The sequence below is a fragment of the Erinaceus europaeus genome, chromosome 6, assembly GCF_950295315.1.
Source record: "Erinaceus europaeus chromosome 6, mEriEur2.1, whole genome shotgun sequence".
In the NCBI taxonomy this organism is placed as follows: Eukaryota; Metazoa; Chordata; class Mammalia; order Eulipotyphla; family Erinaceidae; genus Erinaceus; species Erinaceus europaeus.
This window is the reverse complement of record NC_080167.1, coordinates 62,926,892-62,948,400: the sequence shown is the minus strand read 5'-3', so window position 1 is coordinate 62,948,400 and position 21,509 is coordinate 62,926,892. Positions and strand designations below refer to the sequence as shown.

General features: G+C 40.2%; 1 protein-coding gene across 4 annotated transcripts in view; it reads right to left on the bottom strand.

Moving 5' to 3' along the window:
* Positions 1–1,825: 1,825 nt before the first annotated feature.
* The window catches only part of ANKRD26 (ankyrin repeat domain containing 26), an 83,453-nt gene continuing 63,769 nt past the window's right edge, over positions 1,826–21,509 (bottom strand). For 2 of the 4 annotated variants that reach the window (XM_060192350.1, XM_060192351.1), the window contains 8 exons: positions 20,715–20,846; positions 18,157–18,227; positions 17,322–17,415; positions 13,230–13,520; positions 11,750–12,054; positions 9,611–9,824; positions 6,296–6,341; positions 1,826–2,086 (listed from right to left, as the gene is read on the bottom strand). In XM_060192350.1, the coding sequence (XP_060048333.1) occupies positions 1,950–2,086; positions 6,296–6,341; positions 9,611–9,824; positions 11,750–12,054; positions 13,230–13,520; positions 17,322–17,415; positions 18,157–18,227; positions 20,715–20,846 (1,290 nt within the window). In that variant the 3' untranslated portion in view covers positions 1,826–1,949. Of the gene's footprint in view, positions 2,087–6,295; positions 6,342–7,969; positions 8,136–9,610; positions 9,825–11,749; positions 12,055–13,229; positions 13,521–17,321; positions 17,416–18,156; positions 18,228–20,714; positions 20,847–21,509 lie in introns of those variants that run through there. The other 2 variants (XM_060192353.1, XM_060192352.1) reach the window with 2 other exon arrangements.

The following is a 21,509-nucleotide window of genomic DNA, read 5'->3' as shown; positions in this document are numbered from 1 at the left end:
ATGTGGTGGCCACTGTTTGCTTTGGGGTCTCGTAGGCCTCTGAAACCTGCCTCCCCAGAAATGTTCTCCCACCCCACCGCCCCCTATAACTGTTTTAGCTGGAGAGCCGCAGCCACTGGGTCCTGACATAAAGCCACTTGACCATGAATTCCGCCCAGTGGAACAAATCCCCATCACTACTCCTCTAAGGCCACCATTTCCTAGGTTTGGGATGTTGCAGGCTGAGTCTCACGTCTGTGGCGACATCATGGATGCCATCGGGCTCCATCGCTTTAGCTTTCTAGAACGTTGACACCCTTGCACTTTCCGAGCTTGCCTCGCCTTCTCTGAGCAGGGCCGCACTGTCTGCAGGCCTCCCTCCACCTAAGGGTGCCTCGTTTCCTGAGGTTGTCTCTGCAGTTAGTTACCAGCACTCAACAAATAACACCACGGGGGCCTGGTGGTGGTGCACCTGGTTGAGCGCACATGTTATAAAGTGCAAGGACCAGGGTCCAAGCTCCCAGTCCCCACCTGCAGGGGGATAGCTTTCCGAATAGTGAAGCAGGGCTGCAGGTCTCTCTCTCTCCCTATCCCCTTCCTCCTCGATTTCTGTCTCTATCCAATAAATTTTTATTTTAAAAAGTAACACTAAAGGGGCAGGGTCGTAGCACAGTGGGTTAAGAGCACATGGCGCAAAGTGGAAGAACCGGCAAAAGTATCCTGGTTCGAGCCCCCGGCTCCCCACCTGCAGGGGGGGGGTCACTTCACAAGCAGTGAAGCAGGTCTTCAGGTGTCTTTCTCTTCCCATCTTCCCCTCCTCTCTCGATTTCTCACTGTCCTATCCAACAAGGACAGCAGTAACAACAACAACCATAAACCACAAGGGCAACAAAAGGTAAAAAAAAAAAAAGCCTCCAGGAGCAGTGGATCAGCAGTGCAGGCACCGAACCTCAGCAATAACCCCGGAGGCAAAAACAAAAAAAGAAAAAGCACTAATTGGAAGGTAGCAGGCATGAAGACTTCTTGAGCTTTAAACTGAATTCAGTTTAGAGAAAGGAGGAAGGAAATTGCTTTGTAAAACCCTATTGTTGACGTATGTAGAAAAATAGATTCTCCTTTCAAATTTCAACAAATCATGGGAGTCTCACATCCTTTTCACCTTTCTTTCTTCCTTTTCTCCATTTCTCTTTCTCTCTCTCTACCAGAGCACTCTTTACCTCTGGCTTATGGGTAGTGCTAGGGATTGAACCTGGGAGTTTAGAGCCTTAGTCAGGGAAGTCATTTTGCATAATCACTACGCTGTCTTCTCAGCTCTCCCACATTATTTTTAGAGTAGAAAAATAGGGGCCTGGTAGTGGTGCACCTTGTTGAGTGCAGGTGCTACAATACACAAGGACCCAGGTTCAAGCCCTGGGTCCTCACCTGCAAGGGGAAAGCTTCAGAGTGGTGAGACAGTACTGGAGCTTTTCTCTTAATTTTAAGACTTTCTAAAAACCAAGTAAAAAAGGACTAGAAAAAGTTTAAAATGTCTGGCAAAATCTTATTTCTCCAAGAGAAAAGTTCTATGAATTAGTGTCTTTAGTTAAAGTTACATAGAGTAAGTCTTATGGCACTTGAACGATTACAGTACATCAAATATCAGTAACCATAGCAATACTACATCAAAATTATATCTGTCTAAACTTTTAGGTTTTTATATATTGAAAAAAATATTACTAAAGTAATTTGATTTATGGATGCTATTTAAACAGCTGGTATTTGGACGATCTGAGTATGTAAAATTCAATAGTGTTGCCTTTCATTCATTAGCTTTGCGTAAAGGGTAATGACACGTCAAGAAACAAGGTTTAAAACAGCACATACATTTTTATCACATACATATGATACAAAAGGCTTCCACATATTAGGCATTAATTGAGAAACAATTAAGATGTTATGTAAACAGTCCAGAAATTAAATTCTATTGTCTTTCAGACCATATAATTTTTCTTCAGAATTTCTACATATTCTTGTGATGTTTTCAAAAGCAGATCTTGAGTTAGATTTGACTCATCTGTAGACACTAGAGGAGAAGACCTATAAGACCCAGGTTCAAATTCAGCAGCAGCTAGAAAGGAAAAGAATTACATTGCTTATCTAAAATACATTATAACTATGTACATTAGTAAAAAAAAAAAAGTTAACATTTTTATCAGTGTTAAGAATAATTATGCCTATAATACAAATGTAAGATTATTGTTAGAAATGATTTACCCTGGGTTCAAGCCCCCAGTCTCCACTTACAGGGAGAAGATTTATAAGTGGTGAAGCAATGCTTCAGGTGTCTATCTCTCCATTCCCTTTCAATCTGTCTCTACCCCATCCTTCTCCTCAAAAAAAAAAAAAAGAAATCTGTCTCGTCCCATCTTTATCTCCCCCTCCTCTCTCAATTTCTCTGTCCTATCTAGAAGAAAAAAAAGACAGAGAAATATAAAAATACCTTGGGGGAGCCTTTTGTGGTGCACCTGGTTGAGTACACATTACAATGCACAAGGACCCAGGTTCATGCCCCCAGACCCACCTGCAGGGGGGGAAAGCTTTGCGAGTGGTGAAACAGGGCTGCAGGTGTCTCTCTGACTCTCTCCTCTCTATGTCCCCCTTCCCTCTCAATTTCTGGCTGCCTCTATCCAATAAATAAAGATAATACAAAATAAAAATGAAAAGAAAAATAATATTGCATCTGCCAATCGCAACCCAATCAACGCAACGATTGCCACTTCAACATGCTTCAGCTCAGACTGTGTCCAGAGACTTCATGTGTGGAATGACAATCCTTCAGCTTCATTACTCGGTTGAGACCTTTCCTTTCATAGTATTCTCTAATTCCATCCCAGGTGGTTCACTTTCTGGCAAAGTCCCAAAACCTAGATATGGACCAGGTTCTGTGAGAGAGCATATGTTCACATGTATCCATAGACTAGTGCAAAATATATACCTGAAAGCAAAAGTACACTAGAGTTTGCAGTGAGTACCCCCCCTAACACTTCCTCTCCACTATTCCAACCTTTGGGTCCATGATTGCTCAACAATTTGTTTGGCTTTGTATGTTAACTCGCTTTTCAGCCACCAGGTTCTAGATGCCATCAGGATGCCAGCCAGGCTTCTCTGGATTGAAGACCCCACCAATGTGTCCTGGAGCTCAGCTTCCCCAGAGACCCACCCTACTAGGGAAAGAGAGAGGCAGACTGGGAATATGGATTGACCAGTCAACGCCCATGTTCAGCGGGGAAGCAATTACAGAAGCCAGACCTTCCACCCTCTGCAACCCACAACGACCCTGGGTCCATGCTCCCAGAGGGATAGAGAATGGGAAAGCTATCGGGAGGGGATGGGATATGGAGATTGGGTGGTGAGAATTGTGTGGAGTTGTACCCCTCCTACCCTATGGTTTTGTTAATTTATCCTTTCTTAAATAAAAAATAAATTTAAAAAAGAAAAGAAAAATAGCTTGGCCTTGGCTATACAATACATTAGTTGATTATTATGGTGGCCAAGTTTAATCAGTTTCTGGTTCTCTCATTCTTTTTTTTTGTTTGTTTTTGCCTGCAGGGTTATTGCTGGGGCTCAGTGCCTGCACTACCAAGCCACTGCTCCTGGCAGCCATTTTTTTCCCTTTTGTTGTCCTTGTTATCTTCGTTGTTATTACTGCCATTGTTGTTGAATAGGACAGAGTGAAATGGAGAGAGGAGGGGAAGCCAGAGAGGGGGAGAGAAAGATAGACACTTGCAGACTTGCTTCACTGCTTATGAAGTGACCCCCCCCCCTGCAGGTGGGGAGCCAGGGGTTCGAACCGGGATCCTTACACTGGTCCTTGCGCGTCCTGCCATGTATACTTAACCAACTGCGCTACTGTCCAGCCCCCGATTCTCTCATTCTTTATTCATTAAACAACCATGTACTAAAGTACTGTGACACGCACTGAAATTACAAGATGGCATGGTTCACTCCTCAACAATCACATCAATAAAAAAAAACAAGCTCTTTCCAGTTACAGTCTACATATCATGGACAGGCGAGAAGCAGGATGTTACTATAGCGCATAAAGGGGGCATCCCACTTTGGTATCGACACTGTTGGCATTTTTGGTGGAGGTGATATGTAAGCCAATGCCTGAAGGGCAAAGAAAAAGAACGGTAGACAGGAGCAGCGCATTCAAAGAGCGAAAGATGAGGAGTGCAAGCTAGAAGAAATAAAGGGGCGAAACAATGCAAGGATAAGGCAACAAGGATTCTGCTGGAAGCAAGTTGATTTGAATGTTTCTATTCCATGCTAAGAATTTATTTAGAATTTTTCCTGAGGCAGAAAGTTAGCTAGTGACAAAGTCAATGACTGCAGATTTAGATGTCACTTCTCAGGTGACAGCTTTATAAAATGTAATTGCTTGACTCAGTACTACTAGGTGAGTATGGAGTATGGCCTTGTATCACATAAGGAATATGAGAAGTTGATGAGGTCCAAGTTTTCTTTTTTTTTTTTTTTTTTTTTTTTTTTTTTTTTTTAATTTATTTTTTTTATTTAAGAAAGGATTAATTAACAAAACCATAGGGTAGGAGGGGTACAACTCCACACAATTCCCACCGCCCAATCTCCATATCCCACCCGCTCCCCCGATAGCTTTCCCATTCTCTATCCCTCTGGGGGCATGGACCCAGGGTCATTGAGGGTTGCAGAAGGTAGAAGGTCTGGCTTCTGTAATTGCTTCCTCGCTGAACATGGGCGTTGACTGGTCGGTCCATACTCCCAGTCTGCCTCTCTCTTTCCCCAGTAGGATGGGTCTCTGGGAAGCTGAGCTCCAGGACACATTGGTGGTGTCCTCAATCCAGGGAAGTCTGGCCGGCATCCTGATGACACCTGGAACCTGGTGACTAAAAAGAGAGTTAACATACAAAGCCAAACAAACTGTTGAGCAATCATGGACCCAAAGCTTGGAAAAGTGGAGAGGAAGTATTAGGGAGGTACTCACTGCAAACTCTAGTATACTTCTGCTTTCTTACTTTGGTGCCATACTCCAAACTCAGTCAATTTCTGCTTTGTGTTTCTACTTCTTTTTTTTTACATGCATAACATTCCCCAGATTCCCATTTAGCAATACAACCCCCACTATTTCATTCATCATTTTTCATGGACCTGTATTCTCCCCACCCACCCACCCACCCCAGAGTCTTTTACTTTGGTGTAATACTCCAATTCCATTTCAGGTTCGACTTGTGTTTTCTTTTCTAATCTTGTTTTTCAACTTCGGCCTGAGAGTGAGATCATCCCATATTCATCCTTCTGTTTCTGACTTATTTCACTCAACATGATTTTTTCAAGGTCCATCCAAGATCGGCTGAAAACGGTGAAGTCACCATTTTTTACAGCTGAGTAGTATTCCATTGCGTATATATACCACAGCTTGCTCAGCCACTCATCTGTTGTTGGACACCTGGGTTGCTTCCAGGTTTTGGCTATTACAAATTGTGCTGCCAAGAACATATGTGTACACAGATCTTTTTGGATGGATGTGTTGGGTTCCTTAGGATATATCCCCAGGAGGGGAATTGCAGGGTCATAGGGTAGGTCCATTTCTAGCCTTCTGAGAGTTCTCCAGACTGTTCTCCACAGAGGTTGGACCAATTGACATTCCCACCAGCAGTGCAGGAGGGTTCCTTTGACCCCACACCCTCTCCAGCATTTGCTGCTGTTACCTTTTCTGATGTGTGACATTCTCACAGGAGTGAAGTGATATCTCATTGTTGTCTTGATTTGCATTTCTCTGAGGTCCAAGTTTTCTGAGAATAATTTCAGTGAGCAGACTGAAAGTCCCACAGGCATGAGAAGTGAATAAAAATATAACTATATATATATTTTTTAAGACCTAAGGAATGTGATATGAAGTAAGCACATCATTATGTTTATGCTTTCAAATGATTTCTTTGATATGTATAAGAAAAAAATGTTGAGAACACTAAGCAGAACTTGGACTGCGTTTGGGGTGTTGCACCAAAGTAAAAGACTTTTGGGTGAGGGAAAGGGTTCAGGTCCTGGAACATGAAGGCAGAGGAGGACCTAGACGGGGGTGAATTGTTATGTGGAAAACTGGGAAATGTTACGCATGTACAAACTATTGTATTTTTACTGCTGACTGTAAACCATGAATTCTCCAATAAAGAAATTAAAAAGGAAAAATGTTCAACAGTCGTCTTTTATCCAAACATTGCACAGCCATTTGCTGTTACCAGTTTATTTCAGAAATCAGTGATACTGAACTTGGAACTCACAAGTTTCAATAACATACCTTCTTCTAGTTCCCGAGTTATATTTTTGTCCAACTCCTGCTGCATCTGAAATATGCCATATTTACAATATTTAGGTTAGACACCAGAGAAGAGTGACAGGCAGATTAAGAAAATTGGTCTTTAAGTAGTAGCAGCTCTAGGGACTAGATCTGGGGATCGCTTAAAAAGAAAAATAACCACAGAAACAATATTAATTCCTACTTGTTTTAACTTTAGAAATAGAGAACATCTCTGTGGTGCTTTGTAGATTAATCTGACAAGAAGTACAACTGATATTGGTCCATTCAATAAGCATAATTTCAGAAGAATGTTTCTTTTTAATATTTATTTATTCCCTTTTGTTGCCCTTGTTGTTTTATTGTTGTAGTTATTATTGTTGTTGTTACTGATGTCATTGTTCTTGGATAGGACAGAGAGAAATGGAGAGAGGAAAGGAAGACAGAGAGAGGGAGAGAAAGACAGACGCCTGCAGACCTGCTTCACCGATTGTGAAGCGACTCCACTGCAGATGGGGAGCCGAGGGCTCAAATCAGGGTTCTTACACCAGTCTTTGTGCTTTGAGAAAAGTGAGGTTTTATCTTCAAAGAGTCTTTAAGAGGACCAGGCGGTAGCACATGGTGTAAAGTGCAAGGAAAGGTGTAAGGATCCTGATTCAAGCCTCCAGGTCCCCACCTGCAGAGGTGACCTGCGGTGAAGCAGGTCAACAAGTGTCCTTGTCTTCCCCTCCTCTCTGAATTTCTCTCTGTCCTATCCAACAACAACAATAATAACAAAGGCAACAAAAAGGGTGAAAATGGCCTCCAGGAGCAGTGGATTCATAGTGCAGGCACTCAGCCCCAGTGATAACCCTGGAGGCAAAGGAAAAAAAAAGTCTTTAAAATAATTCCAGATAAAATACTTCAAAGATAATTTAGCTGCACAGCTAAACTGCACACTGCAATTCAGTCATATGCACTAGCCATAAAGCTCACAAGTTACTCTCCATCCACCAATGTTCAGGGGAGGGGACATCTCTGGCTGCCCACCCCCCCACCTCCCCACCCCACCCCCGCAAAGTTTCAACAAGGAAGTATCTGTACCACACTGGGAGCAATGACTACTTTGTCCTTGATTTGGGGGCTCTTTTTTTTAATTAAAAAAATATTTATTCCCTTTTATTGCCCTTGTTTTATTGTTGTTGTTATTGATGTCATCGTTGTTGGATAGGACAGAGAGAAATCAAGAGAGGGGAAGAAAGAGAGGGGGAGGGAAAGATAGACACCTGCAGACCTGCTTCACCGCCTGTGAAGAGACTCCCCTGCAGGTGGAGAGCCAGGGACTTGAACCAGGATCCTTACACTGGTCCTTGTGGATCTGGGGGCTCTTAACATACATTCTTCAGAACCACTGCTAGGCGGTTAAAGAAAAAAGTTGAAAGAAGGGGCCAGGTGGTGGCGCAGCTGATTAAGTGCTCACATTACAGTGCACAAGGATCCTGGTTCAAGCCCCTGGTTCCCACCTACAGGGGGAAGCTTCATGAGTGGTGAAGTAGGGATGCAGGTATCTCTCTGACTTTCTCCCTATCTCCCCCACCCCTCTCAATTTCTCTCTGTCTCTATCCAATAATAAATAAATATTTTTTAAAAAGTTGAAAGGAATATCTTAGAAAGAGAAATAGAAAATGTAGAAACAAATACAAGTCACATTCACTCAACAGCATTTTTTTTTTTTTTTTGTCTCAAGACTTATCTCTGTGCCTGCACTACGAATCCACTGCTCCTGGAGGCCATTTTTCCCATTTTGTAGCTGTTATCATTGTTGATATTGCTGTTGTTGTTGTTGAATAGGACAGAGAGAAATCTAGAGGGGAGGGGAAGACAGAGAGGGGGAGAAAGACACCTGCAGACCTGCTTCACTGCAGGTCTCAAAACCGGATCCTTACATGGGCCCTTGTGCTTTGCATTAAGTGCGCTTAACCCTCTGCGCTGTTGCCAGGCACCCCAGAAGCATTTCTTAATACACTGCCACCAAATTATATTTGAGCTCACATCTTGGAAAAGAACGCTTCGGCCTCTTTTTGAGACCAGTTTGGTAAATACATACACACTGCAGGAACACACACACATTTTCAAAGTTAATCTGTTCTGAGTTAACTACCAATACTTTTAAAGTTAGATATCATTCTCTAGTTTAAGGAGTACTTGAATATTATTACAATAAATGACAGGGGGCCAGAAAAATAGCTTTTTTCCCCCTGTTTGTGTTTTTACTGGAGGCTCAGGTGGTACATGACAGTTCAGAGTTAGGGTGTAGAAAAACCAAAAAACTGGGATAGGAATGAAAAAAACACCAGGAGGTAAGAGCTGGCTATACTTCCTTCTCAGCCTTATTTAGGGGTGTGAGTTGGTGCCTCTGACACAAATGGATCCCTTCCCTTCAGCCCTTGGAAGAGAAGAGAGGGAGAGAAAGCAAAAGGCTGTTGTTTGGACCCTCCTGTGTCTCAAGGAAAAGGAGGGAAGCTGATGTTAAATGTCACAAAGAGGACAAGGGGAGGTGTGCTGGGTAGGGTACAGGTCAGCTGGAAAAACTGGCAGATACTGGATGGTGGCTCTGGGTGTCCTTCCAGTTGGAATCACCCCAATATGGTGGTGGGGGGAGGCTGGGGGTCCCCACTACTGATGATATGGTCCGGGACCAGGAAATACCGCACTTGCCATGCGCATGGCCCAGGTTCTAGTCCAGAACCACATGGAAGTGCCACAGCAGGAGGAACAGCTTGGGCGCTATGGTGTCTGTCTTTCTCTGAGTGAAAAAGTGGTCTGGGAAATGTGAAAGCGGGTGTGCACACAGACCCAGTTCATCAACATACAAACTAAAAAAAAAAAAAAAAAAAAAAGCAAACTCAAGTAATTCTGTCCACTGACGCTACTGCAATCATTATCTAATTGTAAACAGCCTGATGTAAGAAGGAAGTCGACACGTCAGCTTTGTAAATAATCAAATACATATGTTTTGTTTTTCTACTAGTAATTAGCAAATTTCAAGCAACTTTGAGATCCTCTGATTTTTTTTTTCTTTTCATTAAAAAAAGAAAGAAAACTTTTACGGGGGAAATATTTTATGAGGTAGCCGTTTTCTCAGAGGTGAACTTCAATACCCCCACAAAATAGACGTTAACAGCACCTCACCCACAGGAGTGTCATCTCCCACTAGTTTGATTTCAGTCTGTATGTTGCTTACAACAATTTAAAAGCTTTTCTGAAACACCCCTCCTCCAGTTTTTTCACTCTTATCATATAAGTGATATCCAAGGATAAAAAGATAAAACAACTCACCTTAGCCAAGTAATTCTCCAAGCTGTTATTTGAAGCTTGTGGGTTTGAAGATGGAGTAAGATTTCTTTTCAGCACTGAACTATTATTAAGATTTCCAACACAGGCTGTCTCCAGGGAAGGCCTCACAGTGAGAGTGCTGAGCAAAGACCTGTTCTGTTTCTCCATAAGTCTGGTGCTAATAGCCTCTGCTAAACTCTCATTGGTCCTGTGAAGACTGTAAAAGACAAATATCAAATATTTCACTTTTCACTCAACGATTCCCAAATGAGCTGAATTTCTAAGCTGCCATTAACAGTAAATGGAATTCCCCGTGAAAACTGTGTATCAGGACTTAACTAGTATATACTGGATTGTCAGAAATGTCATAACAAATTTTTGCACAGAAAAACATACATTATGACTTTTCCAACAAACCAGGACAGACTGATAAAATGTTCTAAAGGAGTTGATGTGTGGCTGGATTAGATAGATAATGGTTATGCAAAGAGAGTCTCAAGTCTGAGGCTCTGAAGTCCCAGGTCCAGTCCCCTGCATCATCATAAGCCAGAACTGAGCAGTGCTCTGGTAATAATGATAATAATAACAGCAATAATAAAATGAGGTCATCTTAAAAAAAATGGAGCTCATGTGTGTCTAGAAGGATTCCTACCTAAAAGGTAACTCAAAGTAGGGAGGGTTGTCAGTGATAGAGATGCTTTAATAGGTAACACAGGCTGCCAAACACTTGAGCTGCCATTAGACTTACTTAGCTATAAATTTAGAGTTTAAAAAATAAGTAAATAGGGAGTCAGGCGGTAGCGCAGCAGGTTAGGGACATGTAGCGCAGAGCACAAGGACCGGCATAAGGGTCCTGGTTCGAGCCCCTGGCTCCCCACCTGCAGGGGAGTTGCTTCACAGGCGGTGAAGCAGGTCTGTAGGTGTCTGTCTTCCTCTCCCCCTCTGTCTTCCCCTCCTCTCTCCATTTCTCTGTCCTATCCAACAACGATGACATCAACAACAACAACAATAATAACTACAACAATAAAACAAGGGCAACAAAAGGGAATAAATAAATATTTTTAAAATAAGTAAATAAATCATACTTCAAGGACATTTTGCTTTCACTGATGGTATACATCTCATCACCTCAGAGAAATTAAGCATTTGGCAATGAGGAATAATTTAGAACAACAATCTCTAGGGAAGAATGAGATAGTTGAGTTGGTGATAACTGAACAGCTCCAGAGACAACTAGCTCCTAACACTGTTAACACACACAATGCAAATTTACTCGTGTTCACCCCATGATCATCTCTGCATGCCCTCGTGAGAGCAGAAAAGCTAACAAGGAAGGTGGTAGTCCATAGTGAAGCAAGATCACATCAGAAAAAAGGTAATTTACAAAGTACCAAAATGTGCTAGGAGTAGAAATACTTGATCTTTTGAGTTTATGCTGCAATCCTCATAAACAAACAAAAAACTCATTAAAATATTTCTATGGAATGGTCTGGGAGGTGGCACAGTGATAAAGCTTTGGACTCTCAAGCATGAGGTCCTGAGTTCGATCCCCGGCAGCACATGTGCCAGAGTGATGTCTGGTTCTTTCTCTCTCCACCTATCTTTCTTATTAATAAATAAATAAAATCTTAAAAATATATTTCTATGGAAACGCTGATAAATTTTGTAGTGCCTAAATATTTAAAGATTACAAGAAACAGGATATATATATATATATATATTTCTTTTAAGATAAAGGGAGAGAGAAAGAAAGAAAAGAAAGAAAGAAAGAAAGAAAGAAAGAAAGAAAGAAAGAAAGGAGGGAAGAAAGAAAGGAAGAAAGAGGGAAAGAAAGAGAAACCACAGCACCAAAGCTCCCTTCAGAGTGGAGAGGTCAGACTTGAGCCTGGGTTTTGTACACTGCAAAGTAGCACATTGTCCAAGTGAACTATTTTGCCAGTCCTAACTATGTGAAAATATTAAGGGAGAAAATTCAAGTTAAGTCAAGCAAAAGAAAAAAAAAAGGAGCTAAGGACTAACATTTTAAAGATAATGCTCTTTTAAAATTATATTATCTAGTTGGCTTTCATTTCCTGCTAATCTCATGAACCTAGATCTGTAAAAGTTAATGAGATTAAATTTTTTCTGATTCTTTTCACTTACTTTTTCAGTTTATTTGCTAGTGACTTTCTAACTTTTAATTCTTCCAAGTAGAGTTGCCTATATCTTTCCAATTCTGTCTTACTGGAATCTTCCTGAGAAGTTTTCAGTTTAGAGAGCTCATACTCCAGATTTTTTATTCGTTGCTTATATTTCCCCAACTCGATTTTATTAGAATCTTCTTGAGATGTTTTCATTTTGGACAATTCATGTTCCAGATCTTTGATTCTGAGCTCCATTTGACTTTGTATTGAAGCATGATTACTCTCTCTTAGCTGCTCTAAGTTTTCTTGAGATGTTGCTTGTGCCTACAGCAAATAAAAAGAATATATTCAAAATTATAGCCTAAACAATAATTTTTTTTTAGTTTTCTGTCAGCGATTCAGAGAATTTTAAGTGTGAAAAGACCTGGAGTTAGAAATTATCCATCAATGTCACATGAGTTATAAAAATAAAGTTGAATCCTTTTTATATTAATACTGTGCAACCTGGTAAAAGCAACAATTAATCTTATATGCTCTTCATTTAAAAATATTTAAAATTGAATAACATAACAGGAATAATCTACATATGGCTCAATTTTTTATCACTTTTTTTCTTTTGTTTCTGAGAATCTTACTTTCCATCAACTGGTCTAGAAATAAAATGATACTGAAAGAGCAAGTTAGGGGGGCCAGGCAGTAGCGCAGTGGGTTAAGCCTATGTGGTGTGAGGTGAGGCAAAGGGACCAGGCGAAAGGACTGGTGTAAGGATCCTGGTTCGAGCCCCCAGCTCCCCACCTGCAGGGGAGTCGGATCACAAGCAGTGAAGCAGGTCTGCCAAGTCTCTTTCTCTCCCACTCTGTCTTCTCCTCCTCTCTCGACTTCTCTCTGTCCTGTCCAACAACACCAGTAACAACAAGGGCAACAAAATGGAAAAAATAGCCTCCAGGAGTAGTGGATTCGTAGTGCAGGCACCAAGCCCCAGCAATAACCCTGGAGGCAAAAAAATAAAATAAAAAGATCAAGTTAGGGGAGTCGGGCTGTAGCGCAGCGGGTTAAGCGCAGGTGGCGCAATGCACAAGGACCGGCATAAGGATCCCGGTTCGAACCCCGGCTCCCCACCTGCAGGGGAGTCGCTTCACAGGCGGTGAAGCAGGTCTGCAGGTGTCTATCTTTCTCTCCCCCTCTCTGTCTTCCCCTCCTCTCTCCATTTCTCTCTGTCCTATCCAACAACAACAACAATAATAATAACTACAACAATAAAACAACAAGGGCAACAAAAGGGAATAAATAAATAAAATAAATATTTAAAAAAAAATTAAAAAAAAAAAAGATCAAGTTAGTAATAATACTGATGGATATTAAATGGTTAAAGGGAGAAACAGATGCCACCTTCTTAAAAAAAAAAAAATCTATAAAACTAATTGCTGTAAAAGAAGCAGAAGAAATGTAATTTCCAGAAAAATGAATTTAAAAAAGCACTGCAGATAAAAAAAATTAACCTGTAAAAACAGATTGACTTCTTTTAACTTTTCTACTACTTCCTGTCTTGCTCTTTCTTCAATCTCTCGTTTATATTGTTCTATTTGACCGAGTTCTACCACATTTATTTCTATATGGCTCTTGAGGTTCACGACTTCTTGTTCCAACTTCTTTTTATTCTTCATTAGCTTTTCACATTTCTTTTGCATTGCTTTCATAGATAATAACTCCTGTTGAAGAACTTGGTTTTGTGCCTCCAGATGTAGACATTGTGAAGATGCAGTTTCCAGCTTTGCAGCGAGGTCATCAATCTGCATGAGTAAAAGAAGTTAAGCAGTGAAAGGGACTGAGAACAGACTGACTCAGTCTCGAATTTTGAAATAAGTTGCAATCAAATGTTGTCTAGTCTGGACTGGTCTGAGAATGTGGAATCGAGGGAGTCAGGTGGATTAAGTGCAGGTGGCACAAAGCACAAGGACCAGTAAGGGTCCCTATTTGAACCCCCGGCTCCCCACCTGCAGGGGAGTTGCTTCATAGGCAGTGAAGCAGGTCTCCAGGTGTCTATCTTTCTCTCCTCTCTATTTTCCCCTCCTCTCTCCATTTCTCTCGGTCCTATCCAGCAATGACAACATCAATAACAACAACAATAACTAAAACAACAAGGGCAACAAAAGGGAATAAATAAATATTTAAAAAACAAAAAAAAGGAATGTAGAATCTTAAATTACTCAGAAAAACAAGAACAAAGGTCAACAGAGGAGCCACAAAAATAAGCTTTACTATCACCTTTGCCACACAATTGAATTTAATTTTATACTGATTTTTCCAACTGTTAAGTGGAAGTCTCGTGCGACCAAGTGGTAGCACACCTGGTTGAGTGCACATGTTACAGTCTGCATGGACCCAGGTTCAAGCCTCCAGTCTCTACCTGCAGGGGGAAAGCTTCACAAGTGGTGAAGCAGGGCTGCAAGTGTCTCTCTGTCTCTCTCACTCTCTTTCTCCTTCTTCCTCTCAATTTCTGGCTGTGTCTATCCAATAAATAAAGATAATTTAAAATTAAGAAAAAAATAAAAGAGGAAGTCTTCTATCCATCTCCTTTCATTATTTCCCATAATTTTTAAAGAAGTTTTAGGGATAGCATGGTGAGTTTTTAGGCATGAGTCAATAAATAACTCCTCAAATAAAACTTTAAAGTAAGATTTAAATGAATAAATCTTGTAAGTATGGATTTTAATTCCGCAGGCCTTCTCCTCCCCCTCCCCCAAATGTTCTATATCTTTGCGACTTACTTTTTGTTAAGACAAAGTGCTAAAAAAAAAAAAAAAAAAAGAACCTTGCTGGAATTTCAATGATACTTAGTTGAGAAGAACTACTTTCTTTTTTTTTAATATATATTTATTTTCATTTATTTATTATTGGGTAAAGATAGAGAAATTGAGAGGGGAGGGGGAAATAGAGAATGAAAGAGACAAAGAGGCCCTGCAATTCTTCACCACTCGTGAAGCTTTCCCCCTGCAGGTGAGGACCAGGGGCTTGAACCTGGGACCCTGCACACTATAATGTGTGCGTTTAACCAGTGTGCCACTGCTGGGCCTCTGCAACAACTACTTTCTTTTAGAGATGGTGATTATTTGGTAAGATGACAAAGTAGACGTCTAGGTTCCTAAATGTCTACATTCGTTGACACATCTCCTATCACAGTTCTCTCCCAATAAATATGTTCATCTTAGTAACTAGTTTCTAGTGAAGAGAATACAGCATAAAGCTCAGTGACTTCTAAGACTGGATTAGAGAATGTGAACATTGTCCATCTGACTCTCTCTAGGGAACTGTACTCTTAGAACCAAGCCACCCTGCTTTGAAGAAGCCCATACCACATGTTGACAGCAGTTCTAGCTGAGACTATTCCAGCCAAAAGCCAGTTTCAGCTGTCAAAAGCTGCAGAAAAACTTAAATGTAAAGGAATCAGGATCAACGGGACCCAGATATATGTCTCCTAAGTACAGACTCTCCACCTGTCAAACTGTGGAAAGAAAAGAAACAAGATATTGGAGAGGTTCTGGAAATGATGAAACTCTGCTACACTGCTGGTGGGAATGTCAAGTGGTATGATCCCTGTGGGAGAATGTACAGAGTTCTTAGATAAAAATGGAATTAACTTATGATCCAGCGATACTGTTCTTAGGTGTTTATCCACAAGACACTGAAATGCTAATTCAAAGGGACAACAGCCAAAGAGTGGAAGCAGCCTAAATGCCCATTGATAGATGACTGGCTAAAGAAGTTACAGCTATGTATTCCATGGAATACTACTCTGCAATCAAAAAGGACAATAATACTGTGTTCTTTGGGACAAAATGGGTGGAACTGAATATGATTATGCTTAGTGAAATTAGAGACGAAAGGTCACTGCCCAGGTGGTTTCACTTCATATGTGGAGTCTAGAGAACTGATACAGATAAACATGGGGAAAAAGATAACAGAAGCAAACAAAGTGGTTCTGAGATGTGTGAGAACGATGGTGGTTCTCTCTGGGAGATGGAAGGGTAGGGACACAGAACTTGGGTGGTGGATATGGTTTGGAACTATACATTGTAATCTTACAATAATGTAATCCACTATTAATCACAAATAAAAATATGGAAAAAATAATGATTTTGAATATAAGAATTTAAAAGGCATTATTCTACAATAGCTTCATTAGGAAGTCCAAGATGTATGAATTCTAAGACTAGTCTAAAAAAAGGCAATGTGACTTCTTCCTGGTTCTGCAGACCAGCCTGTTTAACTGTGGGACCCAGTCCTATGTTCTAAGTAACTCAGGCCATTGAGAGAGACCAGATATCTCAGTATAGACAGATGTCCCCTGTATCTGCCCCAATCAAGGTTTCAGCCAAAGGCAGGAATCAATGACCAGAAAAGGGAACAAGCAGACTTTCAAATGATTCAGACTCAGTCTTAAGGTGCTTGTGTAGAAGCTGAAGGGGATGGAGACAAGCTCTCTAGGTCACACAAAATAACCTCTGTTTACATTAAGTCACTGGAGTTTGGAGAGTCTGTCAAGGGAAAACAGAAAAGAAGATTAGAAAGAATATGAGACAATTTTTACAGTAGAAATTACTCTTTTAAAGTGAGATCTAATATAAGATTTTTTATTATTATTAATGGCAATGTTGCTGAAAATAAGCAAACTAGAAGACCTATATACGACTGAGGAGGAAGTTTTCAAGCTGAAGAATAAATAGTGCTAACAGAGGTATGCAGGGAGAAGAGTGTTTTTAAGTGACTTTCAAACACAATATCCAAACTTTAATGGCTCATAGTTGATGGATGAAGAGAACTGTGAAGAAATCTTTAAACACCTTTTAGTAATATAATTAGTAGTAATGATACTGATACTGGTGTTTTATGTTTTTTATATACTAGAGAATCCAATTTTTTTTTTTTTGAGGATTCATGTCAGTGATACATTCTTACAACTAGAAAAGTTTAACATTTTAGAGCTTCTCTCAAGTTAGAGGGAAGACAAGCAAGGAGACATATGATATAAAGGCTAATAGTAGAAAAACAACTAAAATAATTAATCAACCAAAATCTGGCCTTTTCCCTGGTTCCAGGTTCCTGGAATTTTAAAAGATATAGCCAACTTTGAGCATTTACTAATCAATCAATCTTCATTTCCCTTTCCTCAGTGAAAAAATAAAAATAGAAAGACAGAACACTATGGAATAAAATTTTATTGTTCTACTAGTAAAAACAAATGTGTCTGTTAGCCCGATTGAAGTAAAACTTCTTTAAGTTTCCTTGTGTGGGAAGGTGAGACCATCTCAATCCCATATCGACAACATGGTACTTTTCTGTATCCTACAAACCTCTTTGAAATTTTAAAATTCAAATTGCTCATCTGATGGTGACTTGTCTCTGATAAACTAATTGAACACTGCCTGATTTGCAACAGCTAAACTTCTGCATCTTTTCTTTTTTCCCCCTTCAGGTGGGATATGCATGGCTGTCTACTTAAGTAACGGAAGGTAGACACAGGCAGCTGTGGTTTCTCAAAGTGTAGGGTCTGTATCAAGAACAGGGTAACATAAATTACGAGCTTTACTTACCGAATTTGTACTTGACAGATTCTTCTGAAGCTGTTCAAGTTTATAAGCTTGCTTTTTTATAGTAGCGTTTAACTTGGCATTTTCAACTTCAAGCCTAAAATAATTTTAAAATTTAAAATAATTACTCTCATCCTATGGTTTCTGATGTGAATCATCGGAAGGTACAATGTCTGAAAGTGAAATTTAATACATTCTTAACATTTTCTAAGTATATGCTTGGGCAAATGTACCCTTTTTGTTGTTTTGTAGCTCGTGTATAGAGATGTAGATAAATCAGGAATTTCAAGAGTTGAGAAGACAGCTCATTTGGTAGAGCACACATTTTCCATGGGAAAAATTTCCATTTTTCAAACCCTGGCACCACATAGCACCATGGACAGCGACAGGGAGAGATGCGTGGATAGTAGAATGGTTTCAGGATGTCTCCCTCCACCAATTCTGTCTGTCTGTCTGTCTCTCCCTCTTTTAAGATTTTATTTATTTGTTCATGAAGAAGAAAGGAGGAGAAAAAGAACCAGACATCACTCTGGTACTTGTGCTGCCAAGGATTGAACTAGGTCCAGTGCTCTTTATCCACTGCATCATCTCCTGGACCACATCTCTCTCTATTCTTCCCCTCTGTTCAAATAAAAAAATGAATGAAAACTAAAATGGGCTGGGAGGATGCCCAGTGTTACGGCACATTTAAGTAGCATTGGGTTCAAAGTTAATCCAACTATTTTTGCCCAGCTTAAGATGAACACGTCAATTATATCAAAGTTGGTATCATTCTCATCCCACTGTATATCTCCTTTATAAACACTCAAGTTATTTTCCAGATTGCTATAAGCAGTACTTTTGCATGTGATCTTGTGTCTTCTCAGCACATCTCACGGCCTCTGTATGCTGATCCTGTACTTCTTGCAACTATAAGGAGAGAGAAAAAAAAAAACATCTTTAACAGTCTTTTACCAATTTGCCATCACCTGCTTTTAAACCTAAAACTTTATTGGACATGGCCACATAATTTTATCTACACGTTCTCTTAGCTACTCTGGTGTCATAACGCAGAGCTGATGTGTTACAACTGAAACTTTCCAGCCCATGAAACCTAAACTATTTAGTATCTGTCCTCTACAGAAAAACTCCCAGTCTTACCTTCTAGTATGTATATACAATGCTATTCATGTTTTATCAAATCAATACAAACATTTATAAGTTGGTCAAGTGGGAAGAGAGTAAATTAGTCTACGGGAGACAAATGTTTATATTCCAAGTACTACTTCAGCTATACTTTTAATTATTTACATGTATGAACGACCGTGGCCATTCCAGTAACAATGACAGTCAACATACTGCTTTTGGTGATAACCAGATGGTTCATGGGACTATTTGAGAGGCAGTGTCTGCATGAGAGAGAGAGAGAGAGAGAGAGAGAGAGAGAGATATCAGGTCTCAGTCCCAGCTCCACTAGTAGTGATTAGCTGTGTGATCTTGAGTAGACTACCTACATTCTTTTGTCTTGTGGAAAATGACAATAGTTATCTATCAAACTAGAATGTTGGTAATTTAAATGAGCAAATATGCAACTTGGGAGTGGCTCAGTGGATAAAACACTGAACTGTTAAGTATGAGACCCCTGAGGTTAATCCCCAGCATTGAAAGTGCCAGAGTGATCCTCTGGTTCTTTCTCTTGTGTTAGTAAACAAATCCTTTTTTTTTTTAAATTATCTTTATTTATTGGATAGAGACAACCAGAACGAGAGGGTAGGGGAGATAGAGAAGGAAAGAGAAAGAGAGACACCTGCAGCCCTGCTTCACCACTTGCAAAGCTTTCCCTCTGCAGGTGGGGACCAGGGGCTTGAACCCAGGTCCTTGAGCACTGTAACATGTGCACTCAAACCAGGTGTGCCACCACCCGGTCCCTCTTTTTTTTTAATTAGCAAACATATACAAGGTACTCATTAGAGTATGTGGTACAACGTAACCTTTGTTTGCAATTAGCATTAATATTCAGGCTCTAAAAATGTTTTAGACAGCTAGCATGCCAACAGGAGTCTCAAAACAGTTACTTTTATTTTATTTATTTATTTTTTTAATTTTATTTTTACCAGAGCACTACTTAGCTCTGGTTTATGGTGGTGCAGAGGTTTGAACCTGAGCCTTCACAGTCTCAGGATTGAGAATCTCTTTGCATAATTGTTATACTATATTTCCCACCCCAGTTGCATCATTCTTCACGCCACTTAAAAGTAGCAGCAATTGGAGAGTGTGAGACCCCGAACATACCCCCTAGTATATCAAAAATTTGCAACAACTCCATGATCCAGCAACAGTTTTTTTCTAGTTAGCGCAATCTCTAGTCAGGACTTAGAGACAGTTCATCCAGTAGAGTTCAAGCCTTGTTATGCATGAGTCCACAGGCTCCAACCCTGGCACCAGATGGGAGCACCACGTGAAAGGGAAAGCTCCATGTCTGGTGGAGCTAAGCTATGTCATCCCTCTCTCCCTCTCTGAAATAAAAGAATGACAAAACACTGGTCCTGGAACAGTGGAATCATGTATATGCAAGGCCTGCGGCACAGACTCTCCAGATTTTATAATTTATCTTTTCTCTGCACTGCTCAGTTTGCAAAGATCGTGGCATCTGGAGTGGATAATACCTAACCTACATGACCATCAGAGGCAAGGTAAAGCCAGTGGCATCGAGAAATACTGGACTCTATTCCTACATCAAAGTTCCCAAAGCAATTCATTCACAACTGTTTCCACTGGACTACTTTTAGCAGTGAGGATGGATGGACTAAGGTTACGTGATGTGTCGTGACAGTAGACTTGCCACCAGAGCGTTATAGCTGCTAGTGCTTTCAAGCTCCTGATTCTGGCTGCATAACAAGTACAGTAAGTGCAGATTATTTTTTTATTCATATTGGAGGCAAAAATGGGGATATGATTAAATGATTATTAGATTGTATGGTTTCAGTCTTTTATGTAACGGTTTTAAGTAGATTTAGAATAAAAATATTATTTTACCAGAATGAAGGTGAGAGTTTAGAAAATAATACATTGTGAAAAAAGTTTATATATATAAGCCCAGGGGGTGACACACTCAGGTTGAGCACTCACATTTCCATGTGCAAAGGCCCAGGCTCAAGACCCTGGTTCCCACCTGCAAGGGGGAAGATTAGGAGTAGTGAAGTCATGCTACAGGTGTCTCTGTGTCTCTCTCCCTATCTCCCAGTCCCCTCTCAACTTCTCTGCCCTGTCAAATTAAAAAAAAAAAAGAAAAAGAAATTATACAAGAAAGGTGCCAATCAAAATGAACCCTAAGGTTCTTTATATTATTTTTCCAGTCAAACATTAAGTGTTGACATGCTACATTGCATACAGACTTTAACTTCTGCCTTCACTTACTTTCTTCTTTAAGTCCTTTTTCTCATCTTCCAAATTAATACGATAACGTGACGTAACCTCCAGTGAAGCCTCTGACATCGACTGCTTTTTTAGGGTGTCTGCCAGTTCTTGTTGAAGTTGTCTTACAACTACCTGAGGAGATATGTTTGTTATTTATTTGATTGAATCATGCTAATAAAATTAAGATGACATACATACTTTAAAAAATATCACCAGCTCGCCTTCTCTTCCTCACACATACACATTCTCATTTGCTAAGCTTGACTAAAGACACAGGAGGGCTTAGCCTACGTGATCCATGTTGTTACTAAGAAGATGGTTTCCATCCTATGCTCGTCTCTCCCTCCTTCAACGAATTTGCAAAGCTCCACAACTTAGACAGGTTGCAGAGAGATGTGTGTGTGTGTGTGTGTGAGAGAGAGAGAGAGAGAAGGAAAGGTAAATTCCACACTGCAGAGCTTTCCTCCTCTACTTTATGCGGCCCAAATTAACTTCACAGTTCCCTACATATGTGATCTTTTGCTCAAAGCCTTACAATAGGCTCCTATCTCAGAATAAAAGTGAAGTCATCCCAATGGCTTTCAAGATTCTCTGTTTCAATTCTTATCCTCAGTTCCTTCAACTCTCCCTGTTCCTGATACACAAGACCCCTCCCAGCCTGCATTAGCCTGGAAATGGGAGGAAAACCCAATGTCAAACTGTTAAACAAATCCAAGAGCTACAGTTCTCTTCATAGTGTAGAAACTTATGTCCAAATATTGATAATAAATCCTTAAAATGAGAATGATGAGCAAA